This window comes from Typha latifolia, chromosome 8, assembly GCF_019914945.1.
Source record: "Typha latifolia isolate L0001 chromosome 8, TyphaL0001v2, whole genome shotgun sequence".
Classification (NCBI taxonomy): Eukaryota; Viridiplantae; Streptophyta; class Magnoliopsida; order Poales; family Typhaceae; genus Typha; species Typha latifolia.
In genome coordinates this window covers 9,970,376-9,992,309 of record NC_133093.1, presented here as the reverse complement: position 1 = coordinate 9,992,309, position 21,934 = coordinate 9,970,376, and the positions used below count along the sequence as shown (strand labels likewise).

General features: G+C 36.0%; 4 protein-coding genes across 8 annotated transcripts; 2 read left to right on the top strand and 2 right to left on the bottom strand.

Moving 5' to 3' along the window:
- Positions 1–5,152: 5,152 nt before the first annotated feature.
- LOC140794434 (pre-mRNA cleavage factor Im 25 kDa subunit 2) lies at positions 5,153–8,832 on the bottom strand. The gene is made up of 7 exons (XM_073146460.1): positions 8,553–8,832; positions 7,954–7,999; positions 7,085–7,178; positions 6,905–6,978; positions 5,985–6,071; positions 5,780–5,890; positions 5,153–5,529 (listed from the first exon to the last, which is right to left on the bottom strand). Exons 1-7 carry the CDS (start codon positions 8,669–8,671, stop codon positions 5,458–5,460), a joined length of 603 nt encoding a protein of 200 aa, XP_073002561.1. The 5' UTR covers positions 8,672–8,832; the 3' UTR covers positions 5,153–5,457.
- A 786-nt stretch (positions 8,833–9,618) lies between these two features.
- On the top strand, positions 9,619–11,093 carry LOC140794059 (LIM domain-containing protein PLIM2b-like). Its single transcript, XM_073145874.1, has 4 exons — positions 9,619–9,945; positions 10,275–10,374; positions 10,444–10,553; positions 10,744–11,093. Exons 1-4 carry the CDS (start codon positions 9,811–9,813, stop codon positions 10,984–10,986), a joined length of 588 nt encoding a protein of 195 aa, XP_073001975.1. The 5' UTR covers positions 9,619–9,810; the 3' UTR covers positions 10,987–11,093.
- Positions 11,094–13,869: 2,776 nt separating this feature from the next.
- On the top strand, positions 13,870–21,461 carry LOC140794437 (tetraspanin-10). Of its 4 annotated transcripts, none has more exons than XM_073146468.1 (13): positions 13,870–14,091; positions 14,355–14,467; positions 14,565–14,619; positions 14,723–14,778; positions 14,940–14,987; positions 16,084–16,132; positions 16,232–16,315; positions 16,389–16,456; positions 17,357–17,482; positions 17,576–17,651; positions 17,832–17,920; positions 20,386–20,415; positions 20,907–21,461. In XM_073146468.1, the coding sequence occupies exons 1-11, from the start codon at positions 14,038–14,040 to the stop codon at positions 17,907–17,909; spliced, it is 807 nt and encodes a 268-aa protein (XP_073002569.1). In that variant the 5' UTR covers positions 13,870–14,037; the 3' UTR covers positions 17,910–17,920; positions 20,386–20,415; positions 20,907–21,461. The 4 variants fall into 4 exon arrangements, with proteins under 4 accessions (XP_073002569.1, XP_073002567.1, XP_073002568.1 ...); XM_073146466.1 differs by having other exon boundaries at positions 13,876–14,091; positions 20,900–21,461; XM_073146467.1 differs by lacking the exon at positions 20,386–20,415 and having other exon boundaries at positions 13,876–14,091.
- Positions 19,251–21,403, bottom strand: LOC140794436 (salutaridine reductase-like). Of its 2 annotated transcripts, XM_073146463.1 has the most exons (5): positions 21,263–21,403; positions 20,931–21,174; positions 20,435–20,509; positions 19,926–20,117; positions 19,251–19,725 (listed from the first exon to the last, which is right to left on the bottom strand). In XM_073146463.1, exons 1-5 carry the CDS (start codon positions 21,298–21,300, stop codon positions 19,348–19,350), a joined length of 927 nt encoding a protein of 308 aa, XP_073002564.1. In that variant the 5' UTR covers positions 21,301–21,403; the 3' UTR covers positions 19,251–19,347. The 2 variants fall into 2 exon arrangements, with proteins under 2 accessions (XP_073002564.1, XP_073002563.1); XM_073146462.1 differs by having other exon boundaries at positions 20,931–21,293.
- Positions 21,462–21,934: the final 473 nt, after the last annotated feature.

Sequence of the window (21,934 nt, the reverse complement as noted above, 5' to 3'; positions counted from 1 at the left end):
GCTTTGGGGAACAGCAAGTTGGAGTTTAAATAGACGAGAAACTTCGAACAATAAACAATTTATTAAGGGACGATTACTTTACGACCCATAACTATCACTAATTTCTACATGCGCATTCTCTAAACATCAAATAATTATTTTACTCTTAATTTTTCTCTCTCTTTTTTTTTCTCTAAAATAAGAGCAAAATGATCCTGAAGGGTCTAATATTAATCAAATGAAACTCACATGTTATTTTTAATATAAAATCTAACGACGTGGGGGTTTATATGAAAATGAGAAAGTGTAATTATCCGGGATTAAGTAACTCAATGGTGCAGGCCATCAAGGGAATAATTTTAATTAGTAATGTTGATAGAATTCAGTTCTAAGAATTAGACCAAAAGAGAAGGACTAAATGACCATGAATTATAAGTTTTAGGCAGTTTTATTAAAGCTTTTAGTCCTGCAGACTGTTAATAATACTCATTTCTCATCCTGGTCCTCCACGAGGAGCAAATGAAAAAAAAAAAAACTTATCAGAAGATATTGAATATTCTTTGATGTCAACTCTTTTCCATTGGCTCGATCTTCACTAATTAAACGCCGCCATTGATTTATTGCAGCTCTCTACCTAAACTTGCAGTTTGTTATGAATGATGAATGATGCAAAAAGACAACTGTCTTTTGTGGAGCTGCATCTGGATCATTGCATATTCTCTTTGAAGCTTCTGAATAAAAATCTCATGCTATATTTTTCGCCATGAATTCACAAGAAACAGTTTCAGAATACTCCTAGAAGTGCAATATTCTGAGAATTCTTTTTTTTTTTCAAGAAAAGTTGTTGTGGTTTGATCAGATTAAAATTGAATTGGTTCAAATCTGCTGATGAAAAGCTTAGTGCTCGATTCTAAATGAGCTGATCTTGATTCTTGTACTTGGGTTTGCAAATAAATTTTGTATAAAGCTTCAGCACACCTTACCTTGATTGCTCTCAACATTGATTTGCTTAGACTCAATGTTAATATAAAAACTATCACTTTCCTAATCGCGTGAGCTTTTCGAGTAGTTGGTGAATTAAAAGAACATAGAGAACAAACTTAAAGATGAAGTTAACCTTGATCAGAGTCAAACTCAATCAACCTCATCTTGAATACTGCAAGTGGAGTCACACCTTTAACCAGATAAATAATTAAACTGATCCTTACTTGATGGAAGGTTTAATTGATAAATGTACAGAAAACAAAGGAAAGGGGAGAGGTCTATTGATTCTTATTAGAAGTCTGGGTGATAGTAACCTTCCCAAACTAGTTTTAAGTTGAACCATAAGCCTTTCGACATATGGCCTTCATAAGTAGTCAAAGTTGGATTCTTTACGCAAGAAGGATGAAGAAATTCTAGATACATACAAGATTTTAAAGAGAACTTGCTTTTGTTTATAGATTTCTTCCTTGATACTCAAACGCAAGTTTCTACACTTCAACACTGCAATCATCTGGGTTATAAAAGACAACACAAGGACGAAGAATGTTCTACTCTCAATTTAAATATAAAACGAGTAGGAGGGTTGTACTTTAAATGTAATAATTTTTCCCTCTTGATTGGCAAATAGCAACTTTGACCCTTAAATTTCTCTGAACATGTAAATGCTTCTGAGAACTTAAATGATGCTACTTAACTTTGTTCATCAACATTATGAGCACTGTAAGATTTTACTTTTGTAGCAAAAGACGAACTTCACCGACAGTTCTTAAATCTAGAAACGTGAGCAGTAAAATTAATTGTACAACATTAAAAGTTTAAGATTGGCAAAGTAGACTTGACTATGGTATGAAAGGATTTCTTAGGAAGTAACCTTAATTTTAATGTGTACTAATAGAGTACATGCTGGATCATTCTTTCTTCTGCAGTGGGTCCAGAGAGTTCAAATTAATAAAATGTTGCATTCTGGGAAACTTGTTGTAATTCTTAATAGTTTCTTACTTTGTACAAGTCCATGGTTTTCTGAAGAAAATTAAAGGCTAGGCTCTCTCAAAGACTTAGCATAAAAATATATTTTATACACTATAATCATTGGAAACATGTAGAATCTTTGATACTATTGGTGATCGGTTATCACTTAGTATTTCTCTTACAGTTAAACCATAGCAAATCAAAGTTGTTGACGTACATGGAAAATATAGAGTATGGCAACTATATATACTGGATATTCTCTAGAATTGAGAACAAGCACCTACTCCATGACAAAATATAAATATTTCTAGGGTCATCTGATTTATTTTATTTTATTTTTTTTTAAATTTTTACAATGAGTAACTGAGTAGATTTCTCATCCTTCAATATAAACTTATCGAGATCCCTAAAGAATCCAAGAGTCCGGTAAACAAATTAGTTATTTAAGACTTTTTTATGTGATTGTTTGCCATCAAAGTGACCAAGTAAAATGATTTACTCACGAGTCGTGGTCTTAAGAAAAATGATATATTTTCTTGAGTACACGACGAAAAGTTTAATGACAAAGATAAAGATCACTTGCTGATATATTGTCATGGTATATACAATTGTAGATGCTTAAATAACAAAGCTAAAGATCATTGACACTTTGAGAATGCCTATGGCCACTAAGATTATATAAAAAATTGGCAATTAGCTCTGCAAACAGCATTGGATTCCCATAACAATTTGAGGTAATCTTTCAACTTATCTTTTACTTTCTCTTGTTATTTGCACTTTCCAGACCAACCGACAGATGCAAACATATGATTATGATTCAGTCAAAGATGAGATATATATGTATATATAACTGGGACAACTTGTTATTCTAATAATTAATGTAGATTCCTAGGCTTCAGTATACTATAGAGAAAGACCAAAATGCAGTACGCCTATGTGAAAATTTAAGCTATCTACCAAACGCAATAAGTACATAAACATTTAATGGATTGACTTAACTAACAGACTAAATCAATAAACAGCTATTAAGTCTCTCAATTCTTACCTAATCAAGCTTATGAAATAATCATGAGATCTCTCTCTATATATATTATTATCTTGCGTAAGTACTATTCGTTGAAGATCTAAATTACATTTATGGCTGACATGTATGCTGAGTTCTGATTTGAGAAGCTAGTCATGAGACTTCTTAGGCCTATCACTGAAGGTTAATTTTTCTAAATTATATAAAGCTTGATAAGTACATTCTTGTTCTCTTCGATACTGGTTAATTAGCTGTAGAACGCGGCTAGAGGAATTAAATTTGTTCATATGGCTGTACGTACCTTATTGCTTAGTTTATGGGTACCTTTCAGTTGCAATTGTAGCAAAATACTCCAATTTCTTAGTGGAATGCTGAAGGGATTATGGAAATCCTTTTTTTTTCTTAATTACATGCGATACCAGTAAAGAAAATCTTGTAAGACTAAACCGTGTAACTATTAGCAGATGCTATTCTTCCATTCTGCCTCTTTCTATTGATTTACCCATTCTTGGTCTAGATGTTGCATAGAAATTAAAGCTGACATAGCTCAGAAAGGATAAAATTATATCTACCATGACTGAAGTGCAACTCACTTGATAGAAGAAATTAAAGAAAAGTATTGAACTGAATTCAGTTTTAATTGGGAGCAAGGAAGGATGAAACGGTGAGAAAAGTTAATCATAATTAGGAAAATTGTTAAGGACGGCTTAACCAAAAAGTTGATGATGTTTTTGGATCCTTGACAGCTTAATTAATTAAGCACGTTTTAGGGGAGTTCTATTGTTATGAGGCCCCTCAATTTCTTCTAATTTAGAAGGTGATCAAGTTTCTATAGTTTAGTTGGTGGCAGTAGGTAGTCCTTTACAAATGTCTTAGGAGTTAGGACTGGATATGCTCATTTTAATATTTGACTAAGGACTTAAATGGAGGTTCTATTAAAGTCTCCAGTCATGAGCACTAGAGGCAGGTAGCCTTTCTTATACTGGGCACCAAACCTTGCCTTTGGATATGTCTAAAGGTCAGGTGCTAAAACTGTAGTCCTGTGCTTATAGCACCAAAGGCCAGAGTTCTCTTTTTCATAGCACTAGAACCCGAGGAAAGCCAACCTAATGACTAATTTCTGGTGTCTTTTAATGAAAGTTTTGACCATTAGAGGTGCCTTTGGATCTACATGAGTTGGAGTGCTGCTTGCTTCCAATAAATGAATCATTCATGACTAGATATTTGAAGCATTTCAACCTTCAACTGTAAGTCGTCAAAAGTGTGATTTAGCAACAAGAATTGCAGTGAGAAACACATTACCTACATAGATAGATGACTTACGAATGGTCTATAGTTGTCTACTATTCACTGCCTTCTTGGCAACCTACTAATGATGATCTACACTGGAGATATTGCGTGTCTTTTCAGTTTATACCAAATAAGTTGAAATTCTAGGCACCATTAGGTGATCCTGCTAAAATTTAAAAGCCTTGGTTGAAAGGGGCTTTGATTTCTTTCTAATAGAGGGAAATGAGTGAAATCTTACAGCGAATGCATGGGGGATTTTTAGCAGACATTAGACAAGCAACTGTGTGGGTTCGTTCAGGCTTGCAAGTTGCAACCAACTTTTAGTACTCTCCAATCCACATCCCCGCCCCCCCACCTCCCGCAACAAAACCAATTCCATACCAAATTCAACGTCTCATTGAGATCCTCTGCCGTGAAAGATAAATCGAAAGCAATTGATGTTTAATCTTGAATAATACCAAACTCTGCAGATATGGTCATAGCTGTATACAAGCTTGAAAGCAATTTCTTCCTTCAGTTAAATAGTTATTAAAGCAGATCAACAGCACTTCGTCTTATAGTTATTAAAGCAGATCCAAAGCGCAATTGCTTATAGTTCATAGTTCAGCGATATTTAATTCAGAACAATAATTTAATGATGCACATAACTCTAAACTTAAACGAGGTAGCTCACTATATCAGCTACTAAGTGTATTTCTATGGAGATTTGACCTTTTTGTTCTATATCTAACCTTGCGCTTTTGAATTTTCTTTAAAAAAAAAATACTCTTGTATTGAAAAGAATCTTTCAGCCATCAGATATACAAAATATACCCATAGGCTTATATACCACGCTTCGGGCTATAGAGCAAACATCTAAAGCCATATACAAAATCCACATGCAAAATAAGGTCAGCACAAGTATCATGGTCCAACATCAACAGTTCATTTGCAGAAAATATCATCATTACATGTACCATTAAATTGTCCCAAATAAAGTTAGCTCTGTAGATGTGCCTACTGACAATGTTTTCATTTGCTTTCTTTCTGGCTAATTGTATAAAATGTGAAACAGATTAAGAATTAAGTGTCAAAACAACTCATTAGACCATATCCAGAGATCTTGTAGGAATTTGTGCAGATAAGAAGTGTAGTTGCATCTAGGATAGTTTTCGTTCCGCGGAGTAGCTTTTGCATCCGTCAACGATCTTCCATATGCATCTTCAATCATTTCAAGTATTAACCATGTTGAACTGGAACCTTGATAATTGTTGTGGAATTGTAGAGATAACAGGTCCATATCTCTGTCAATGGCAATGAAACAATGAGACGTCTAAACAAAGTAAAATACTCTTTCCAGCTGATCAATTTTTTCACGTAGCTAACAAGGTCTTAGATATGGACTGGACATAAAGAGTAGGATCATTAGCCATCTGGTAATACTCAATTTGATGCCACTATTTACATGTGGAAGCACTTCTGAAAGCAAGGCCACCCGCAACTAAGAATAGAATCTCTACATGGTACCAGATAGAGGGGACAAAAGGAGACTACCTGAACATTGTCATAGAGTTCAAACAATGGAACTGCAAGCAACTTCAAGTTTTTGGGTACAGCAAAATATTCCCTTTCTGACAGGTGAACAAGGAAAAGCTTCTTACACTCCTGGAAAATGAATTAATCTGAATGAGTACATGTAACCTAAGAATACCAGCAATCAAAACCATTTTAAGGAGCAAAGCTTTCAGATAGAACTTACCTTTGGTTTGGTAATGTGTGGGGGACAATAAGGATACATCACTGTTTCAAAGTTTGGCCTCCACCAAGTAGCAACACATTCTCCAATCTACAAGTCTCAAAGAGTGTTAGATACCTATTGTGTTTGTTCTTTGGCCAAGACTTCAGCATGTACACGGCATGCTAATTTATTCCTGTCCAAACTTCAGTTTTCTTTTAGATATGAGAAATGTGAGAAAAAGCATTCTTATTTACATCATGTGATGAGAAATTATAAAGGCTATACATAACCACAAAATCCATAAAAACCTGATTTTCAATAACTGAAATAGTCTAATATGAAGAGTCCAATGAGTAGTAACAACCACACAGTATACAGGGAATTCTGAATACCCAACACTACTTGATGAGAAAGGATGCCAACTTCTATATAAGCAATCTGTCACCTCACAAAGCAATCAAAATCCTAACCATTGCAGAACCATTCTCCTATGCTTTACTTGTCTTGAATAAGAATTTACATACTCGTCGGGTTACAAAAGATATTCCATTCCCTTTGAATGAGTGACCTGCTTCAATACTATATTCACAGTAAGATATGAAGTTACCTACCCCACATATCAACATTTTCCTAGTTCATTTAAAAGTTATTCTTGAAACCAATAGCTCCTAATAGAACAATAGCACCTCTGTTAGACAACAAGTACTCAATATCCATCATTATATTTCACTACATCCATTGTCAAGATAAAATATGGTCATCATGAGAGCAAGCATGATGCCCAATGAACACCGGCGTAGAGTGGAGATGACCATATAAAGCAGGCAAGTTGCATGCTTCATCTGGTGCTTTATCTACAAATGGTGCAACATTTTTATCTAATTTTCAAATTCCTGCTCATTAAAAACATTGGAAAAAGTTGTACTTGTGTATAATAATACCTGCCAGTTTGGCAGATGGGCCGGTGAATTAGCTGCAAGTTTGCTAGATAGCTTTCGCTTCAGGCCCTCAATTTCTGCAAAATTAAGTCACATGAGACCAACATAAAGTCAGATATGGTAAGTTTATCCATATATTTTATGCTACAAACTCAAGCAGTTCACTGAAATGCATAATTCCACCATTTTCTCCAGGCTTTAAACGACCACCAGGAAGTTTGCAAAATGTGTTCCCAATTTGGAGCAACAAGATGTGAGGATGATTGTGCTCTTGTACCTACAGTGAAACAAATGCAATGATTGTTCCCTTGTCTCTTTAATTCACCAAAAACACCGCTTTTAAGATGACATGACATAGTTATGGATGTGATACATTGGCATGCAGTCAGTACTGGAAAGTTTCAAGCTATCAGAGAAATCTGAAACTTCAGCAAACAACCATATTTGGTAGCCGTATGGGTAAGACAAAACCAGAAGGAATTAATTATTCTAATCCATACAAAAGACAAAAGCTACTTAAGTTGACCGCAAATGTGCAGAAGAAAAAATCAACTTCTTAGGTCAGGTGTATAGTACTTACAGCTCTTTGAATATTACCAATAGCAAAACGTAATAATTATTGCATTATTGCATACAAATGCAGAAACCAGAGACCTTATGTTGTAATGCGGCAAGTTTATCATAGATAAATGATAAATCCTACTGATGATAGCAAATGAATGGGCGGAACCACGGAAAAGCCAGCAAGTCAAATACTTGGGGAAAGACAAGCATTAACAAAGTAGAGTTCCCATACCAGACCAAAAACTGACTAGGGAGACTCATGGATGGTAAGCAATATTCTTATAGTGTACAAATATCTACTGCAGAACCTGTGCACAACCTAAAACTTAGACTAGCCAAAACATAATTTATGTTCATATGTTTCAGCAAGCTATGAACATGCCTACTAGTAAAAGAGACAGATAATTATCAGATGTCTTAAAAAGTTAGCATTATTGGATAGTAAAAGCAAGAACTGTATAAGCTATGCATCAGATTTTGACACTTACCAGGAGAATTGCTTCTACACTTGTACGGATACCTTCCTTCATATAACTAACATAAACAAAAATATAACAAGAGTAATTTTATCAATCAGAATAAGAATTGCACAAACAAATGACAATGTGACTAGCAGCAACTTACAAAAGCAAAAAAAACAAAGAAACATAAATATCCAAGTAGCACTAAGAATAACATTTTGACTAAAATTTTGTTTTGAAAAGAAAGCAGAGATATATTTTAAAGACTCAGATACCCTAAGAGGCCCAAACATTACAGTCATCTCATGGATGACCATGCCAATTGGCATGGCAGGCATGTGTTGACCTACATCGTGTGAATATCTTTTCCTGGACTATTTGTAGATCAAAATTGATCTTACCACCCAACTAATTCCTCTTTCTCTCCTCTTCAACACAAGTGCAGATCTCAGACATTAAACCGTATGGGTTAAGATTGTCGCAAGAGAACGGGGGCTATTGTTATAACTGTGAACCCTACCAAATCACTAGACGGGGGGAAAAAAAACCTAGGGTTTTGCTTGCCGTGAAAAGAAGAGGGATAAAGGGTTAGGATTTTATTTCTGATGAATGGATCGGGATCTCACTTGACTTTCATCCGGGCAAGGCGATCGGCGACGGAGGTGTCCTTCTCCATCTTGGGTTCCTTCGTCCCGAACGTGTAGTTCGACAATGGGTAAGTGTTCACCACCGTAGAAACCCTCATCTCGTTCCTCCCTCTCCGTTCCTTTCTTCTCTTGGCCTCTCTTCTCAGCTGTTCACTGCTCTTTCGTCTTCTACCTCTCTCTCACTCGGAGAAAGGTGGAGTGTGGAGAAGAAGGGCGGACTCGAGCAGGCTTTTGAGGGTTTACTTTGCCGATGAAGTCCTCTTCCTTTTCCCAGAATACCTGAATATAATGCAGAATTCTATTAGCAATTGACTTTTCCAAGGGTATTTTAGTCATTGTAGACAAAATTCAATTCATCCCATATATATATTCTTTAGACGGTTCGTTTAGTGTTTGCCTTTAATTTAGGTAAGGAAAAATTCATGAGCTAAAAATGGGATAATTATAATAACCCCCTAAATTAGAAAAAAAAATCTAATTTTCTCTCAAACTTTTCAATTTTTATTCTCAATTTTTATTTTATTTTTCTACAAAATAAGGGTAAATTTGTCTCCGGAGAACCTAAATTAATCATTTGATACTCGCATTGTATTTCTTAACAAAAAATCTAATGAGTAATTAACAAGAAAAAATATTTAAGATATTTTTTTAAAATAAAGAGGCCAGTGTGTTATTAAAAATATATTAGAGAATTAGTATATAATCATTTGAAAGCTCTCCTCCATGCTACAAATTAAGCAAAGATATCAAATGCATGCAATCTATATGCTGATATAATATAAATTGTAAACCCTGTCATCGCAACAATAGGCATTATGGCGCTCAACTGAATCAGGTTATGAGAAAGCCATGGATTCCAAATATAGTATCAACACTAAGGATTGTAATGCTACTCCTATTTGACTTGGTATATGTGGTTCAAATCTTACACATCTCCTAAATTTCCTCCCAGCTCTCATCTTTCATCACTAAAATTAGCTTTCACTTCTTATCCTTTAAAGCCTTCATATTATCCTTTTTTTTCCTCCTTCTCCCCTCTCACCTTTTAGCCTTTCGTCTGCTTTTCACCATTGCAGACAGAAAGAAAGGCAAAGATCATTAGAAGAGGCCTTCATCAAATCAGAATTTCTTTGTGTCTATACCAATTGACAAGTAGCTAAGAATTTGATTTTGTGGTGGATCTCTTGGAGCTTCTCTACACTGTTCTGGCAGGACTAGGATTGTTTAGGTGCTCACCATGTCTTTCTGTGGCAGCCAGGATAAGTGCAACGCATGCAATAAAACCGTGCATTTTATCGATCTTTTATCCGCGGATGGGGTCGTGTATCATAAGACCTGCTTCAAATGTTGTCGATGCCGAGGAACTCTTTCGGTATGCTTAACTCTTTGATGGTTTTAATCTTTAAAATCCAAAAGGTTTCCTAGAAGAGAGTAGTACATGGAATTGTGACATTTGTTAATGTCCAAGGTCTCTATGGTGATTACTTATGAAAAAGTCTACTGCACTTTTATCAGTTGACATAGTTTTCATATGTAAATTCTAGCACCGTTGTATTTGGAATTGTAATCAGTATTGCTCCATTCACCACAGAATGCTAGAACAGAAGATAACTAATTGTTTACCATTGCATTGTTACAGAAGAAAGGATTTAGTTCTTCTTCTTTGATAATGAAACATGAGCATTTGATTGTTTTATCCAGATGTGCAGCTACTCTTCCATGGATGGTGTCCTCTACTGTAAACCTCACTTTGAGCAACTCTTCAAGGAAACAGGCACTTTCACTAAAAAATTTCCTACAGGTGAGTGAATATATTCTTCTTTTACTCCAACTTTATGCCAATGTCTTTAACAATGGTTATATGATTCAGGTGTGAGACACCATGAGCAGTCTAGGACACCAAGCAGGGTATCCTTCATGTTCTCTGGAACCCAAGACAAGTGTGCCACTTGCAACAAAACAGTATATCCCTTAGAGAAGGTATGCAATAATCTTCTAGCTACTATTTTATGTGTCTTCTTGCTTTGCTATTTTTAAGGATATATATTAGGAATAATACTACCATGAGTAGTTTTTAGAGAAGATGGTAAGTTAATATGGTATCAAAGCAGGAGATTCTGAGTTCTTATCTAAAATATGGGAAAATGATTCTACACACATGGTGATGCAGCTGGCTGTGGAGGGGGAGTCATACCACAAGACATGCTTCAAGTGCTCTCATGGAGGTTGCATCTTGACGCCGTCGTCCTACGCCGCGCTGGATGGCATTCTTTACTGCAAGCACCACTTCGCGCAGCTGTTCAAGGAGAAAGGAAGCTACAATCACCTCATCAAGGCCGCAGCGATGAAGAAGAACAATGCGGCGGCGGCGGCGGCGGTAACAGAGGCAGCACCTGAAGTCATGCAGAACTGAGATGCTTATCATGAGGAACTGCAGTTGTTGTTTTCAGTCATATGTTGCATAATTCTTTTGCCTCTTAACACCTTCCTTCTCTATATTAATTTGTTCTGGTTCTCTGTTTCATGGTTGTTAATCTAATTTTCTTCTTTTTGAGGAATTCATTAAAAATATGGTATACTTTATAGATTTTTATTATTCGATCCTAAATTAAAAGAAGTATGAGTTAACTATAACCTAACAACAGTTTACCTAATAGAGAATATTCCATTTGCAAAAATTATAATACCCCTCATTTGACCTTAAAAGACATGTTTCCTTTACTTTTGCTTTAACCTTGATAAACTTATAATGGTCAATATGACAACTTTCTTATAAAAGAAATTAATATTAGAGTGATATTGCGGCATTAAAAATAAAATCTCTCTCAAACGGCAAACAGATCCTAACCTTACTAAGTTAGGCTCGTTTACAGGTTTGCTATAGCAAAGTTTTCAAAAGAGTAATTTGATTTTGGGATTTTCTTTTGAGATACTAGTAGGCAGACCTTAGTTGGCATGGCCCGAAGGGTTAAGGCGACAGATCTAGTTGTAATGTTGATGTCCCCCATGTCAAAAACACTCTCACACAAATAGGGACCAGGATAATAAGGCCCTCGTCCTAGACCTCACAAATGAGATCAAACATCTTATGAATCCCATTGGTCATATTGATGTTAATATAGAGTCATCCCTAGTAAACTTTAGGAGACTTGGGATTCATATTTGATAGTCCATGGGTGGGGAATGCTATACTTACCTGAGCTATCCTGACTTAAAAATTATGGATGGCCGTGCTGGTTGGCACTTACTGTGTTGGCAGTGTACCGGCACATGGCACGAGAGGTGTTGTATGGCATCCCTCCTAATAGTTTCGTCGCTCGTTGTTGACCTCGTCATTGAGCTATTTATTGTCGATTGCCGTTGCCATTGCTCGAAGAAGAAGGAAAGACCGAGAGAGATCCCTTGGGCTAGGGCACCCGACACGCTCGATCGACGGTGATGGCAAAGGCAAGCGGCGATTGGTGATGGTGGAGGCGAAGGCGAAAGTGAATATCTTTTTTTTTGTCTGTCCTCTTACGGCATGTGCCGTGCAGTGCCATGTAGGTCGGTGGTCGACACGTTCCGTGCCTGTGGCACGGTCATCGTTGTTAGAAACTATTATGCTTGCTAAAGAGGAATCTCTTAGTAATCAAAGATAAGTTGACCAAAAGAAAATCTCTGATAATGCAAGGTCACCAGAGTCTTTGGGTTTGGTAACTGTTAAAAATTAGCTCAAATTCAGTTGCAGTAAAAAATCAGCAAGTATCAACATTTTCTATGCCACGCATTCGAACGGGCCCTAGGGGCGTTCGAATGCGGGCTCCAGACAGAGAGCAGTCTGTGATGCAGGCGTTCAAACGGCCCTAGTCGCGTTCGAACGCAAGCCAACCTGAGAGTAGCTATTTCTGCAGGCGTTCGAACGCCAGTCTGTATTTGCATTGGGCACGTTCGAACGCGCCCCCGAGGGCGTTTGAACGCGACGCGAAAATCCCCAATGTGAACCGGCCTTATAAATAGAAATTTTGGGTTTTAGGGACATTTTACAAGAGAGAAAAGTTTGTAGGGGAGAGCCACTATTATTTAGAGAGGGATTAGAGTTGTAATCTTTTTGCATTTGAAGATTTGTATAGTGGATTGAAGATTGCTCCGCCCGTGGACATAGGCACATCGCCGAACCACGTAAATCGTGTCTCTATCTCTCTTTTCCTTTTCATGGTTTGCATCTATTTGGTGTTCATATTTGTGATTACCTTGGGTATTTGAAGTTCTCTACAACTAGCATTTTGGATTTAGAGTTCTCACATTGATATTAATATTAGCTTTGCTAATATTTGGTTTGCCCAAATTTTTGCTATTCTATTTGAATTTGTTTGAGGGTGAAGAGTTTTGCTTCTGCTTCCCTCACCCATTTAAGTATTTTGCACAACAGTAACTTTGTCCCACCTCACGAGAGCAGTGGCCATTCCCTTTGTCCAAAAGAATTATCCAGCTATTCATTCTATCAACAACAAGGAAAGGAGTCACACGACGACACTTGATAGAACCCAAAGGCATGCATATTAAGAATACTTACAATCTAAACAGAGGTATTAAGATTCATTTTGCACGGCAAAACACTTCAAATTTATCATAGTAATAACGAGATTCACATGATCATAGCCACTGACCCGTTCAAGCTTATTATAAGCTATTACTGGGACCATGCATCGCTGTAACGCTCTTTTATGTAAGCCAGATATGCGAGGAGAGAAAGGTGTGGCCCTACAACTACAAGGCCATAAATTGAGTGACTAGAATATTAACTCACGTAGTGGAGAAGGGAGGTGGAGATCTAAGCATTCATTTGATCAATAGCTCCTATGATTGGTCTACAGTTGCATAGCTCCCTCCTCATTATCTTCGCTTCTACAACTCTGTTGCCATGGCTTTCATCAACAGCTGTTCACAGTATTAAGGCAACTTTTTTTTTCTTCGTACGAGATTAGGGACTGATAATGTTGGGCACTTTTATGAATTTATAATTCGCACCTTATATTTTCGGTGTTTATTTCTGGAACCCTATGTGTTGACTTTAATTTAAAAAAAATATATGAGAGGGTGATTTTCATACAGAATATTGATAGTGAAAAGATGTGGTGCGAATCATAATTTTACGAATTATAGGGTGTGAGGTATAATTTTCACTTCTGAATAAATGTTTCAACGAACAAAGCGGCAACTTTTTCCTTCGCGCAAGACGACAGAAGCCTATTAATTTTATTGACTAAACTACCCCTACGTAAACTAAAGAAAGACAATTATGTCCACTTCCCCTCTTTCCAGTAACCGATTTAAATTATCCCAACTGTGTCGTCCGAATTGAGACCTTTGTCGCGTCTCTCTCTCTCTCTCTCTCTCTCTCTCTCTCTCTCTCTCTCTGGGTAAATCGAAGCCTCGTTATTGGAAGCGGAAAAGGGGAGGAGGGGAGGAGGGGAGAGAGGAAAAGATGAGCACGAGCACAAGCATCTTTGTGATAAGGTGGATCAACTTTATCACCATGGTGAGCCATCTCAGCATCTAGCATCATACTCTCTCACTTTGCTCGTTTTTATCTTGTTAATCCAATTGCTATTCCTGCGATTTTGTAACTTTAATCTCACTTTTCGCGTTGCACAAACCCTATACTCGATTGACCTCTGTTTGCCTTTCAACCTCGTTTGACACTAGGAACTTTTGCACTTTGTGATGATCACAAGCTGTATGAAAGTAGTTATTTTTTAATTCTTTCATTTTCTTTTTTTTTAATCTTAATCCATTAAACAGATATTAGCAATAGGAGTCGTTGGATTTGGGGTGTGGATGAGCATCCATCATGATGAATGCAAAAGATCTTTAACCATCCCTGTCATGGGTCTGGGAGGTTTCATCCTTCTAATGTAAGCATCTCATTTATGATGTGGTTTTTCTTTACTAATATAAATTAACATTATTTTTTTGTAATTTATTTTATGTTGCCTATCTTCATATTTTCAGATCCGTTGTTGGATTCCTTGGTGCTTGGAAGAACGTCTCCTTGTTGCTCTGGGCAGTATCCTTTTTCTACTGGTGTTTGATATATTAAATTGACGGATTTCTTCCCCCTCTTATGTGCAACATTGCTTTCAAAGGCGACCTTGACATCTGATTTTTAGTATCTTGTAATGTTGTGCTTGGTTTTGGTGGCAATCCTGGCCTTCACTGTTTTGGCGTAAGTGCTTCTGTTGTAAAATTGTCCTTGTTGGTAGTCATTTTACAGCACACTCTTTTAGATCAGTAGATTGTGGTCTAATTTATTGGTGGTTCTTATCTATTTTATATTTGTTCCACTTCTCCCAATTTTTGGGATCTTATTCTTAGCTATTGTTGTAGGTTTATCATAACAAACACTGGATCTGGTCATGCTGTAGCAGGGCTGAGGTATGAAGCTTACCAGCTTGCAGAATGATAGATGCTATATTTAGTCTGGATTGATGACAAGTAATTTGGATCACTTCCACCTATTTCAATACACAGATATATCATGAATACATCCTACGTCAATGTTTTGTGCACTTTTTAGTTCTTTTTCCTAGATTTTTTAGATCACAGAAGATAAAATAGATTTAATTTTTTGGCACAGTGCGTTAGCATACTATTATTTGTAATGGTGGAACTGCAAACCCATCCTTCATGCATTGGTATCGTTCATGTAATCCTTGATGTCCTGGTATCGTTCCTTTATCTTACAGTAATTTTCAATAAGTTGTCAAAGTTGTCAAAGTTTGATCTTTATATCAGCTTAGAGTGACCAAAATGATGTGCTGCTTGTTACTTCCATAATCAACACCATTCTATTGGGGAAATTTGTGAAATAGAGTGAAATCAAAATAAATATTTAGGTTGATAAGGTAATATGCTTGTAGTTTTTTTTTAAGATAGTAATTTTTTCACTAATGTATAGATAGACATTTGAAAGTTCTATCTCCAGGATATAATGCCTTTACTATAAAGTTTTTAAGGAATGTACTTCGAAAGAACTTGGAGACCAATCATCAACCCCAAAATCAGAGAGAAAAAATAAAATCAATGATCTTATAAGATTGTTATTGTTATCTTTTAAATGCTCTCTCCCTTTTTATTTAAAGAGTTTAGAGATGAAATAAGCATCTTTTCATAATAAGTCAAATCTCATTTGAAATGGCATATTTTGGACCAGGTAGGGTTGTTTTCTCAGTAATGAAAAACTGTCTTTACGAAGGGCTTTTGAACAGACTTCTAATTGTTAGATAAAATTTGCTCTCAGGAAAATATATTTGACAGATCTATCTTGTTCACACGGAATCAAATCTCATTTGAACGGATTTCTAACAGAATTCTTGCAACATTATTCTTCAAACAAAAATAGCTCCTTTTATGCATGTTTTATTTTATTTTTATTTAAGAAAATACCCTACACATTCTTCTAATGGAAGGAGAATATTTCTACATCATCTTTGCTACACACTAAACTTGCAATTTCTTATTTACCTTACAGGTACAAGGAGTATCATCTTCAAGATTATAGTTCTTGGTTCATAAAGCAGGTTAGGCTTGTTTTTATTCTGAGAATTTTATGGCCTATCCTTCTATTAAATTAATGACCCATCTTTATATGGTTACTTACTTTTCTGTCTTTCATTAAGCTTAACAATACTGAAAATTGGAGTCGCTTAAGAAGTTGTCTTGTGAAATCTGAGGATTGCAATAGCTTGCCAAAAACATACAAGGTCAGTTTGCATTTATTCATCTGTTCTTCTGTTATCTAAAGATTACTTCCTAATATTTCTCAATTTCATCCAGACTTTGAGGGAGTATAAGCTTGCAGATCTTTCCCCCATTGAAGCTGGTTGCTGTCGGCCACCATCAGAGTAGGCATCTCAACTTTCATTACTTGTTTACTTTGCCATGTATTGAATTTCAATCACGAATTTCATGTTCATTAATTAGATTGTTTTGATTTTTTACGTGGCAATTCACACAGTATCATCATATGTTTCCAACTTAAGACATAGATTGTATTGTTTGATTCGGAGTGATTAAAGACAAGAAGGCAAGAAAATGTAGAGTTAATATATCACTGGTGTCCTTTGACCCACAGAGCATAATTGTGTGAACATGTGTTCTGATGGACTATATGTACCTTTCTTTGTGCAGATGAATACTTAAATACAAAAGAAACTAAAGGATACTTAAAATAATCATCTTCATACATATAAATTTTGGTCTATATGCTGGTCGGATATGACGTTTACAATTTCAATGCATAATCACCGCACACATTTCAGCTGCTAAACTCCCCCACTATACTGCTCCAAATTTGAACTCTAGGTAGAGTAGGGAATAGACCCAATAGAAATTGTTTAATTTGCAAGGACATGTTGTTGTAGAAGTTTTTATCATTTCTTTCTCTTTTGGTAACACATTCCTTGGTGCTAAATTGATCATCAACTAGTATGTGTGATAGTACCTCCAAAATTTATCAGTGTGACTAATTGGGTGAATGGAAAATTTTTAAGGAGCGGGTCATATATGACAAAGTGACAAACTGATGCTTCAAGAGTATCAGAAAGTTAGTTTTCAGTGGCCTAGCTTTCTTATTTTTTTCCTTCCTGGAAGTTGCTTCATCTAAATTATTTAAGAGTCACAATCATTGGGGATATATCAAGTTCTTCCATCTTCCACGTCATGCATGAGAAAATCTTTTGCCCGTTATAGAGTTTGCGGTTCATAGGCCGTATCATTTCCGCTTTTCTTATCCATGTCCCCAGGTGTGGATACCCTGCAATAAATGCTTCCTACTATGACTTGAGCTATCATCCAGTGAGCACAAACAAGGACTGCAAGCTTTACAAAAATGCACGGGCTACAAAGTGCTATGATTGTGATTCTTGCAAGTAAGGCTGCCAACACCTTTCTCAAGCTTCCTACCATACCTTCATAAATAATTACTTAACATATTACGAAATTATCATGCTGTTTTACTTCAGGGCTGGAGTTGCCCAATACATGAAGACTGAGTGGCGAGTGGTTGCAATCTTCAATGTGGTCTTGTTTGCTATTTTGGTATGCTTCTGAACTCCCTACTCTGAATTATAATCCAAGATACCATTACGGTTGAGACAATTGGCTTGGGACTTAGAAGTTTATTGTAGAAGGCAACATTCAAACAAATTTTAGCTATTCTCATAGCTCCAATTGTCTATGCTTTTAGTTATTTTCTGATTTCTGTTGTACTTTCATTAGTCGATTGTATACTTGGTGGGTTGCTGTGCTAGACGGAATGCTGCAAGGAGCCACTCTCCTAAAGTTCGAGGCAGATGATTCATCCTCAGGTTGTGATTTTTTTTTTGTCTTTTGGTAGTTTCACTAGATTATAAACTTTTACGTGTCCATCAGATGAAAGGGCATTTAAAATTTTGATTAGCACATTGCAGTACTCTTTATGGAAAATCTTTTTTTCCTCGAAAATATGATCATTAGTTTATTGCTTTTTATGGAAAGACTTTGATTTATTGCTTTTATGCAAAGTTTTTTTTTTCTTTTTTTTTGATAGTAGAGCCACAGAGAGTTGGATATGAAGCTATTACCAAATAGTCAAGATATTACTTTTTGGACTGTTTCATCATCTCTGCCATTCTTGGTGGGAACTACATGAAGATATCAATTAACATGAATTTGTAATTGTCCTTGGATCTTCAAATAAAGTTCTTGCCCAGAAAAGTATTCTAGAATCTATAAGCTCAAGAACCTCGAAGTTAGCCGATCTTCCTATGAAATGTAAAAATCTAGTGAGAGCTCTCTTTTTGGGTGAGGTGGAACTGAAGCTATGGGGGAAGCTTTTAGTAGCATTTAGAAGGGAAAAGAGAGCAAGGAGAAGCATAGATATTCTTCAATGCATAAGCATAAAAATGAAAAGGAAGAAGTGTAAATGACTTGCCCCAAGTTAAGCCTCATCATAATGCTAATCTATCCAATCTACTGCTACTATGGAAACCTAACTGATAGAATAGGTGGAATATACTTGAATTAGTTGTTTGCCATATCTGAGGCTAAATAATGAACCATCTGATGTTTGGCTGTTGAAGTCTTAACAAAACCTTCACACTGGTCTCACTGTCATCATCAGCTGATCACATATCCACCTCGTAGAGCCACTCGAAACCTTCGGAAACTCTCACTAAGAAAGTGCGCAGTGAGACCAATTGTAGTAGTGGGTTCTGATAACGTGTAAATCTGATTGAGTTTGACTGCACTTATATTTTCCAAAATCCATCATAATATAAGTTTGAATCAAATTTGATATACATGTAAGGTCCATTGTGGTGTTAGAAGCACATTAATGAGGTTAAGTGTCATCATTGTTACTTGAATGAGGTTAAATGTCATCAAACTTCTCAGCTGATATTTGGGTTGGGAAATTTCTTGTATCATCAAATTTCCATGTCTTTGGAGAAGTCAAATTCTCAAAGAGTATCCTTCCAACTGAAGTGTCTTTGACTTACATGTTTTCTATGGTTGCTTTGCACGGAACAACCTCTGCTTGTCTTTTTTTCCCTAAGTTTAGCGTTAGTATATTATAGGCTTCACTTTTCAGAAAATATATGCACACACCTGAAACACAAAAACACGCACATGCAGTCATGCATACATATACAGCGTAAGTTGTTAATATTGTGATACTGTTATTTATTAGGTAGTAAAGTTTTACACATTATAGCTAGGGTTCTAATAATAACAACAAAATATAAAGGATATCTAATCAAAAGAACGAAACTTCAGTTTGCTCAAAAAAAAGGCCAGAATAGCTATTGTGCGGAAGCAAGGCTAACATTACCGGTCCTTTAGCACCTTCCTCAACAGTCAATATCCCAGTATTCCAATTCAACTCAGTTTTGACAAAACCAGGACTTACACAATTGATGCACAAATTGGGGTAACTTTTTGAAAGAATCCTTGTATAGGAATTGATAAGTACTTTAGAAACTTTGTAAGCAGATGCAACAGTTGGCCAACCATGGGCTTCCAACAAATCCTCCTTGAAATCCTTCAAGAATGACTTAAGTATTTCATCTAATCTCTCTTCTGTTAAGGCATTTATATCTGACAATTGTTGCTTGACTTTTTCATTTGAGATCACCTGAAAGATTAACACGTAGTTTCCTCTCACATGTAGCTCATTTTGGAAATTCTATATATTATATCATGATAAACAGTTCAAGGACTCTGTGTTCTCTTATGACAAACTTTGATTTAATTTTCATAAACTTTTATTTCATGTGCATGATTCTAGCTGGTTCTTACTAATACAATACTGATATACTAGGAGTAGTTCATTACCTTGAGTTGTCCAAGGGTAGATGAAATATTTACTATTTTTCCTGAATTAGATGATTGAAGAAGGGGAAGCAAAGCTTCAGTAACATATTTGGTGCCATAGTAGTTTGTCACCAGACATTCTTCTGCATTCTCATAAGTCTGCTGAACATGTTGCTTAAACCAGTCGGGTATATCACCTGTATCTTCAGCTATCTGTTTTGGAACAAAAGGTGTCACCCAAAATTTGAAGCGTAAATACTGCTAGTACAGCTAATTATTATGCTCAGAAGACAGTTAAGTTTAAACTAATTTTCGCTGCACTATTGACATAATGGGATCTTACTGAAGATGGCAAAGGTTGAAAGAAAAGCCGACAATGGATGTAGAAAAACAAAAGAATTTACAGAATATACAATGTGAATGATAGTTAATCACCTTCAATTCTACTACTGAAATTTGTGTGTTTTGATTTTCATTCCAGGTACAATAGTACAACAACTGCTCAGTAATGGTAATACTTGAAACTTTACCTCGTTGTCTGGAGATTTTAAGGACTTGAAAATGTCAAGATCTATTGTTAGGCCTCCGATCCCTGCATTATTCACCTGTACAATTAACATTGTAAGATGCCATATATTATACATTATATTTAGAGGTTGCTTGTTTGGAGGTTTATCCAACCTACTGTAGTAGTGCATGTTAAGATGACAGTATGAGTTGTCTCCTGCAATATGGAACACTTAAAACTACTCTTAAGGGTAATACTTCAAAACCAATTCTAGGGTATAGTGAAATCTTACGAGGCCTAACTGGGCTTAACACACAGCTTAGTCATTTTTCTTTTATATTCAACTTTACCTCTTCTTTTAATTAACTTGTTATTTAAGTATATATTGTTTTATCTTAGAAAATTCGCTTTCTGTGTTAAAACTTTATAATAGTAAGTTTTTCTCATCCTGGAATATAATCCGGTACTTTTCTCTCTTCATAATTAGGATACAGATAAAGGGGAGAAAGATTTCTTGCCAAAATGTCAAGCTTCTTGAACTGCTTTCTGATGAACTCAGCGAATGAAGCAATGCTGCAACTATCAGTCACATCCAACTGGTGGAAGAGCACACCAAACAGCCCAGAATTGTTGAGATTCTCCGCAGCTTCCAATCCCCTTTTCTCATCTCTAGCTGTTAGTATGACTCTGACCCCACAATGACTCAATTGCCTACATATCTCCAGCCCAATTCCTTTGTTACCCCCAGTAACTACTGCAATCCTGCAATATTGAAACAAAAATATAGAGATCAGCTTGTTGGCATCTTGACCTAGACTGAGAATTGTTAGGAAGATGTTAAGTGTGGTACCTCTTCTCTTGTGTTGTACTAGATATAGCATCTTCCATCACTAAAGCCCGGTGGAAAGAGGGGAATTCCAAGGGAGAGAAACATTTAGTTATCTTTGAAGAATGTGGAACTTATTTATCATTTTATTTGTGGGTTTGTATGCATCTAACAGTCAAGCAGCTTACATAATATTACCTATCTTGGCTGATGGTTAAGAAAAGTTCAGGAGAACAGATGCTACAGAGGAAGGACAACTACCACCACCTAATGGTCAATCTGTACATTAGAATGATGAGCCCTTGTGTCAGTCTGATGCCAAAGTTCCTGCTCTTAATTTCTGAAAAAACCCGGATTTATCTTGGTTGTGTGATTCACCGATCTTAGCATTGGCTGAAGAAAGCAACTACTATGTTCACTGCTAAAGCCAAATTTATTGTCTTCCAAAAATTTAAATTATTCTCGATACCTTTATTGGCATTATTTTGTGGAACCAACCTTTTATCCAACTGAATTTTTTTCATTTCTCCAACATGTCAAGTCTGATAAATTTTTTTAACGCAAAAACCTCTCCTCTACGTGATTTTTATGCATAAATAAGATTGATGAACTGATTAGTTCTTTCATACGTTTTAAAGATGAGTCCTATGAAGGAAACATGGGAGGAATAGAGAAAAGGAATACATCCACCGCCTC

Bases quoted from the DNA above. Each gene is read 5' to 3' on its own strand.
- LOC140794434 (XM_073146460.1), bottom strand. From the start codon at position 8,671: ATGAGGGTTTCTACGGTGGTGAACACTTACCCATTGTCGAACTACACG. The intron at 7,179-7,953 runs GTAAGTGTCAAA...GTTTCACTGTAG, and splicing joins GTGTAGAAGCAATTCTCCTG to GTACAAGAGCACAATCATCC. The intron at 5,530-5,779 runs GTAGTCTCCTTT...TGCCATTGACAG, and splicing joins AACTCTATGACAATGTTCAG to AGATATGGACCTGTTATCTC.
- LOC140794059 (XM_073145874.1), top strand. From the start codon at position 9,811: ATGTCTTTCTGTGGCAGCCAGGATAAGTGCAACGCATGCAATAAAACC. The intron at 9,946-10,274 runs GTATGCTTAACT...TGTTTTATCCAG, and splicing joins GATGCCGAGGAACTCTTTCG to ATGTGCAGCTACTCTTCCAT. The intron at 10,375-10,443 runs GTGAGTGAATAT...TATATGATTCAG, and splicing joins CACTAAAAAATTTCCTACAG to GTGTGAGACACCATGAGCAG.
- LOC140794437 (XM_073146468.1), top strand. From the start codon at position 14,038: ATGAGCACGAGCACAAGCATCTTTGTGATAAGGTGGATCAACTTTATC. The intron at 14,620-14,722 runs GTATCCTTTTTC...TCTGATTTTTAG, and splicing joins TCTCCTTGTTGCTCTGGGCA to TATCTTGTAATGTTGTGCTT. The intron at 17,483-17,575 runs GTAAGGCTGCCA...GTTTTACTTCAG, and splicing joins TATGATTGTGATTCTTGCAA to GGCTGGAGTTGCCCAATACA.
- LOC140794436 (XM_073146462.1), bottom strand. From the start codon at position 21,293: ATGCTATATCTAGTACAACACAAGAGAAGAGGTACCACACTTAACATC. The intron at 20,118-20,434 runs GTAAAGTTTCAA...GTTCCAAAACAG, and splicing joins TAAAATCTCCAGACAACGAG to ATAGCTGAAGATACAGGTGA. The intron at 19,726-19,925 runs GTAATGAACTAC...TTAATCTTTCAG, and splicing joins CTACCCTTGGACAACTCAAG to GTGATCTCAAATGAAAAAGT.